The following is a 7,323-nucleotide window of genomic DNA, read 5'->3' on the forward strand; positions in this document are numbered from 1 at the left end:
TATAAGGAATTACCTGCTCTCAACTTGGAATCTCTCTCTCCCTTTGAATAGGTATGCAATTGTTCGGTTTAACCAGTATTTCAAAATGAAACTGGAGGTCATGACGTTAACTCTTCCTGAGTAATGAAGAGGAGGACACTTACCAAGTGGATGGACAACGCCTGGATCTTTTCTGAGAACAGATACTGGAAAAAAGCTAAACATTTGTTGAAGTGCTGTAACGCTCACTTGGTGGTTCTTGCTTTATAAATAATGCCTCTAAACAGTCCTTCAATGTTAAATTTAATACGAAGAGCATACGTACTGCTGTTGATATAAAATGGATTAGAAACTTGCTAAATCTATAAAAAGTTGTAGAAATGGCAATTTAATCCTTCTTTGTAATTTAACATATGTTGTATGTGAATTATTTATTATAACTTTAACATGATTCCATTGCTGCTTTCATCAGTTTCTGTTAAAGTTGGGTGCAGACAGTGAAGTTGTTCCAAAGGAGTCATTTAAAAACTTATTTTATTGGAAGTTGCATTAACTTATGCTGAAGAAGACGTGTCAGAGAATAATACCCTTTTAAGATGTGACAATAGACTTGTGAGATCTCCAGTGTAACTAGGGAGAAGGGTTAGGGTGATCTTATTTTTCCCTCTTCTTTGTTTTTTAAGAAAAAGGTAGCTTTCCATATGATGGTACTTTTTTTTTTCCTTGCACAAGAATCAACCAGCTTGCTGAAGTTATAATTAATGTTTTGATTTTTTTTTTTCTTCTTAATGCATTAAGCCGTAGAAATGGGAGAGTTCTGTGGCCACAGGGTTCTCTGAGGTTTTGTACCATCTGTAACTTCTGTAGGAAAGCTGCTTGTTTTTTAAGTGTACTCTTAAAAGCAAAAGACCTCTATTCCAAATCTCTATTCTTTTTGAAACGATTCTAAATTTGAACACTATTCTGGTGTCTGTATTGGACGTCCTTCAGTAAGACCTAGTGGAAAAGATTGCTGAACTGGAGATGAGTGAGCAGAGATCCTGTTGCACTGGGGAGCAAGGCACAGGTTTACAGTTCATGTGTTGACATCTTCCTGCTTTGTCGTCTTCTAACCTTGGATTCTAAGTCTTAAATGCCTGGTCCCATGATTGTGCAGATTCTGGTGTATCTGGTGGTTCTTTTTTTTCTGTCAGCAAATTGCTTTTCGAAGTCTCCGGTTTGAAGGACAGTATGGAAAAATGTATGACTTGAGCAACGGGGCTTTGATCATCAAACACGCTTTCTTATTTCTTGAAGCTATTATACCAAGAATGGTCTGTATTACAAAATGTGAATTGAAAAGACAATGTTTACTTAATGGAACAATGTATAAGTTTGTGTGGAAAAGAGGCTTTAACTCTGAAAGAGGGGTGGGGTGGGGGGACATGAGAGGGTAAGAAACCCACAACAGAAAGGTCAAACTCAACAATGCAGTGTGGAGCTGGGCAGACATGTACTAGACTCTGATGATACTCTGAAAAACTTTGCACTTTGGTCACATAAGTGCCCACATGTACAAAGTCTGTGCGTGTTCAAGTACACGTGCAAACACAACTTACCTGAAGAGTAAATATTATGGGGAGTCTGTTGTGCAGATTCCAGCAAAGATATTTATTCAAAATTGCTTTATGGCACACTGCTGTGTATGTGTGTATAATGTGTACACACGTATATACATATGTGCTTTACAAAAGCTTGGATTGATTCAGGACAAAGAAAATTCATGTGAATGAAAAATTTTCACCTTTAAAGACCATTTCAAATGGCATTCTGTTGTTTTACAAAAGCACGGTTTAGGATTTTTTTTCCTCTTGTTTATATTCATCTCTGATTTTTTTTAAAATTTTCTTCAGTCAAAACCTTAAAAATTCTTATACTAATGGGAGAACTGGGATTTTTTTGTAACTTGAAATGAGGTAACCATTTTCATTAGCTGGAGGCTACTATACTGGACAAACTTTCTTTGTAGTTGAAACAAATAGCTGAAATAGGCATTTATAATTTACTTTGTAGCAGTTATCAAGGATGTTGCTAGAGCTCATGAAAGCACTGAAGACCTTAATCTTCTGTACTTTTTCCCTGTGGACATTACTGACGTGATGAATAATACCCTGCAGTCTTGTATTTCCTTTAAGTTCAGCAAAGTGTGCTTGGAAGGAAGATTGATAAAGATTTTTTAACTCTTTTATTACTATTTTCTTCCAAGCAGTGGCTTTATTTCTGACAGTGTTGCTTTGTATTTGTGAAATATTTGAAAGAAGGCATCGAAGTTCACTTGGTCTTGGGAAATCCAACACTTGACAGATCCTAAATTTCCCAACGGTTGGCAAGACACATTCCCTTTTCAGGTACCAGTACCATTTGTATTGGGAGTTAGCGTAGTTTTTGTCAGTAGTATTTTTGTTTGTATAGCTCAAGTAGCAATAACTGTAGAAGTGGAAGTTTGCTTCTGCAGAACCAAAGCTTTTGCTGAGTGCAGCTCAATCTCATCCTTGTGGAGTGAGGTTCCACTGAGTCCTGTAAAAGCACTTTGAAGCAGATAGTAAATACTCCAAGCTTTTCCTGAGCCACTTTGATGAAGCACAAGGACTGTCACAGTTTACAATGGTTGACTTTGAAGTACTGGTAGAAGATTTAATTTTGCATGTTTAAATTAATTTTACACACTTAAATGCTGCTTTGCATCAGCTTTCTTTCAAGACAAGTGCAGATTAAAACAATTTGTGATCAGTTCTGAGGAAATACTGTAAAACGTCTCTCAAAAGGAAATACAGTTACCTTGAGCCTTGTTTCACATCTGTTTGAGCCAGTAACCCTCAGATAGTGTCACTTGCTGAGGAATATCTACAGGTGCATTAAGTTTGAAGCAGTAGTCTGCAATGGCATTGCAGATGATAAGGTAGCTTGAAACTGTGAATACAGGACATTCTGAATGTAAGTTAGGTACTAGAGAGCATTTACTTGTTTTGATTAATTTGTCTCAGTCTCTGTAATAGCAACATTAAGGTATTTGAAGGAGGACAAAAATGACTGAGCTCTAGAAACATCCTGTAGTAGTTTTGACTGTGACTTGCCAAGAAGATACTCTGTTGCCTTTATGTTAAGCTAAGGGCACGAATGCCAAAATTAATAATTCTTGCTGTAGTTAAGCCTATATTGTAAATATAAAGAGGATTATTAGTAATGGCATTCTTGCAGAAATAGCATCAAGTCAATAGACCGTAGTGGCCTGGTTGCTTTTGTAAAGCAGAATAGTGTGAATTTTTTTCTTCTCATTTCTGCAGTCAGATCTGGCTAATCCAGGCCTAATTTCATAGGTCACCCAAACACTAAATATTTCTGAATGGTAACTAGTCTCCTGTCACATAATTTTAAATACCTTCATTTACACTTGTTGATTTGCATTTTAAAAGGACATACCAAATTTGCATTAACCAGGTCTGACTGTACATGTATATACAACAGTGTAAATAACCATTTGTAAATTAGTGTGAATTGTACTGTATCTTGCATTTATGGATTTGTGTATTGCATTGTATTCTCTCCTATTTTGTAGCAATTTTGATGTAAAGAAGAAATCTAACTCTGTGTGCGGACTTCTTTTGTTAAATTGACCTGTAACACAGCATAATAGTTTTATGTTAAGGTATCCATTTCTAGCCTTGGGAATCCAGTGTCTTTTTTCCCTGTTAGCTTTTTTGACAACTTACTCTTGGGAATGATTCTGGGAATAAAGGAATTTATACAGTACTTAGATGAAGAGAAAATATCTTCTAATAATAGGGCAAACCATGCATCAGAGGTACAGGTAGTACCTGTGGGATAGGGAAAGCTGGTAAAATTGTTTACTTCAACTTCCAAAAATGTCCTATACATTCTTGAATGCTGGTGACTTCAAAATGTACATGTGTTGAATTGAAGCACTCCTAAAGTGTGTGTTCCTATGGGGACAGTGATTGAAGTAGTAGTGATAGGAGTCCCCCAACTTAAATGTTTTGGTGGATAGAGCCTTATAATAGGATTAGTTGTTAACTTGTAAATGCTTATACTGAGTGTCCAAATCACTAAAATAATTCTGCCAGTCAATTTTCCTCAGTGCTAGAACTTGGAACTTCCTTTAGACTATTTCAAACTTCGCTGAGGTATTTTCTGTGTGTGCCATTCCCTCCTCCTCCTCCTCCCTGTGCCCACAACCCTACTTCATTAGGGTAAGCATGAATATAAAACTTCCTTTCCATACTTAGCCATCACTATTTCCTTTTTGGAGTAAAATTACATTCTGTTTTGTCAGTACGTAACTTCTCATCAGATTTTTTTTTGTTTAGGAAGTCCCTTTCTGAAGAGGCCTTTAACCTTGGAAACACAGACATAAAGAAGCATAGTTTTTTTCCCCTGATTGTTTTTCCCCTGACTGTATTTCATCACTATTGCCTTTCACTGTCTGTTTTGAACCCCATAGTGTCCATCAAGCTGTTAGTTTATTCTTCTCACTGGTGTTTAATAACTCTGCTGGAAAATGCTGTGCAAATGCTCCATCTAACAAATTGATCTTTATAAGGTTTGTACAACCTGTCAGCCTTACCTGCACTTATCAGTGGTGACACTTCAGATTGCCAGGGTCCTGGGAAGTGAATTTATCCAAGAAGTACTAGTCAAGAGGAGGAATGGGCTTGGTAAATGTAAGTAACAGGAAATCATTCACATGGAAACTCAAGCTTAAGCTTTTGGTGTAGCGAGGTTATTGGTTATGCTTGTTTACTTGCATGGTTTAAGGACAAGAGCAAATTGTAAAGGGTAAAGTTTGCTTCCAAATAAAGTTCAGATTTTTTTAAAGCCATAGGTAGCTAACAAAAGCTTATAAAATACTGTTTTGTTACTCTGAAAAAAAAGAAATATTAAATTTGGGTAACTTTTTGATTAAATAAAACTTTGTTTTACAACCCAGTGGACTATAATCTCTTGCTTGGAGCAGTCCTTCCTGTAGTTTGCAGAGGAGGTTGACCACATCTTACCTGTCTTTGTTTGAGGTGGCTGTGTGTCCTTTGTTTTAATGTTTTGTGTTATTTACTGTGTTCTAAATTGTGCTAGATTGCTAAAGTACTGGAATTGACAACTATCTCCTGTCATTTGCCACACCAGACGGTTGCAATCACAGTAGTGGAGCAGAAAGCATTTGATCAAACCTTGAGGTACATGCGAGGCTGATGTGGAACTGATGTGGAACAGCTGATTTTTTTTACCCCCTTTTTATGATCATTTTCAATAGCTGTGAAAGATATGAGGAGCCATGACCTTTGGTCCTGTGCAAGTAGGTGTTCTTTTAGCCAAATGCATGGGGTTTAAGATGGGCTCTCAGCAGTGAGAAACCACACCATTCCAGATGGATTAGACCACTCTTTGTGGCTTAGAGACCTTGAGTGGGAAGGGAAACGTGTTGAACATTTGCACAGGCCAGTTGTATGAAGGTGCTCCCTCCAAGTGCTGTGGTGAGACACTGGAAAAGGTATTGTTTGATTCCTCCCACCTGCCCTCCCTCTTTAGTGACTTTTCCATTTGGTCTGTTCTGTGGAAGCTAAGTATGATTAGGAAACCAATCAATCTTGGATAGGGGGAGAGGGAAAAAATGGTTCAAAAGATCACTTTAAAAAAAAACCTCCAATCCCCATGTAGTTGATTAGTTAACAACACTGTGTGTTGGGCTTTTCTTTGTATTTGATAGTGTAGGTGGTGCTCTGCACCAGATTCTATAAAAAAGGGTTTCATTATTACTGTGAAATGTCAGAAGATTGACTAGAATGGCCCTGAAGCCCACTAGGATCTTAGATGGCCCAACTTCACCAGATTACCGAATCTCTGGTTCAAAGTTTTACACTTGCTGTTACTGCAACCTTCTAAAATTGTGGAGTTGCTGCTGCTGTTTCCCTCTGGTGTGGAATTTAATCCATGGACTTCCCAAATATGTTGGATTTGATGTTTATAGAGAGATGACACAGAGGGAAGCTTCATGGAAATGAAAAGTTGCGTGAACATTTAGAAAACAAACAAGTTACTTAAAATCTAGCAAACTGACATAAATGCTGAAATAACTTCAGGTCCTGCACCAGCCTATTTTTGTGGCATTGCAACTGCATTTTTTCTCTGTTAAGTGGTTTTTATTTCCCTGTGTAGAGACATGTGCAAAACACAAGATGAGAGAGACCTTGGAAGAGAAACATGAAAAATACTGTATAAAATGACATAAAATACAGTGTGAACTGGAAAAAAAAAATAAGTATAGGTTTTTAAGTTTTTGGTAGTAATTAAATGTTATCAAAAAAATAAGTGTCCAGTCTTAAGTGTGTGAAAGATTTCTTTTTTAATAGAAAGTATCCATTTAACATTTGTATCTCAGATGCAGTCTGTGGTAGTTAATGCTGCTGCTTTGTACACAAGTGCTTTGAATAGTCTCAGCGCCAAGAATGTACCCAGTCTTTCTTGAATATGACTTCAAGTTAGTCATTGGTTCTGTCTAAGCCTCTTAACACAGCTGTCCAAAGCCCTTTAAACACTTGCAGACACAGGGCCACAGCATATTAGGAATATATTCCATTTTGTGTCATTTTTGTTACTGCATATTTTTCAGTGTTCTTTTAAGCATGAGTCCACTTGTGTCCTGTGAATAAATTAAGCTCAATTTATAAAAGAGCCTTTGTCATGTCCTAGCACTGTCATATCCCCCCCAAAAGTCCTCATGACCCTTTGTGTATGTCGTGGAGTTTAGGTCCATCATTTATCCATTGGAGTGAATTGTATTTCTTTTGAACTAAATGTGATTGAAGCTATTCTAAGGCCTTCTACCACTAATTAAATGAAGTAATGTACCTTTCAAAAAGATTTATATTGTGTAAATAATTTCAAATTGCAACAATAAAGTTTGTTTCTAACTGCACTTTTAGCATACATTGTGATGATTTTGCTTCCCCTGGGTTTGACAACTTGATATGGAATACTTCAGAGTTCTAAAAGGCTTTTGACTTGTGCTCAAATACATAACTCTCTAGGATTAACAACTCATCTAAAAATAAATACTTTGAGTCACTATTTGGCTTGCACAAAGTTAACTCTTAACAGTTTTGTATATTAAATAGGCTTGGTCACCAACCACTGAAATGAAGTGTGGGAGGCAGGAATGAGATGGGACCTGACTGTCAAGAGGATCACTACCATTGACGAAATGGAGGAAAGTGCAAATTTTGGGCTGCTCTGAAGTTTAATTTATCTCTGTGAGGGCTGTGGTAACTCCAGGGGACCATTTTACAGGTTGAT

General features: G+C 37.0%; 1 protein-coding gene across 1 annotated transcript in view; it reads left to right on the forward strand.

Annotated features, from left to right (window-relative positions):
- The window catches only part of ETNK1 (ethanolamine kinase 1), a 32,411-nt gene extending 25,465 nt beyond the window's left edge, over positions 1–6,946 (forward strand). Inside the window, exon 8 of the mRNA XM_071551292.1 lies at positions 52–6,946. Within this exon, the coding sequence (XP_071407393.1) occupies positions 52–124 (73 nt within the window). The 3' untranslated portion in view covers positions 125–6,946. The remainder of the gene's footprint in view (positions 1–51) is intronic.
- Positions 6,947–7,323: the final 377 nt, after the last annotated feature.

The sequence above is a fragment of the Pithys albifrons genome, chromosome 3, assembly GCF_047495875.1.
Source record: "Pithys albifrons albifrons isolate INPA30051 chromosome 3, PitAlb_v1, whole genome shotgun sequence".
NCBI classification, from domain to species: Eukaryota; Metazoa; Chordata; class Aves; order Passeriformes; family Thamnophilidae; genus Pithys; species Pithys albifrons.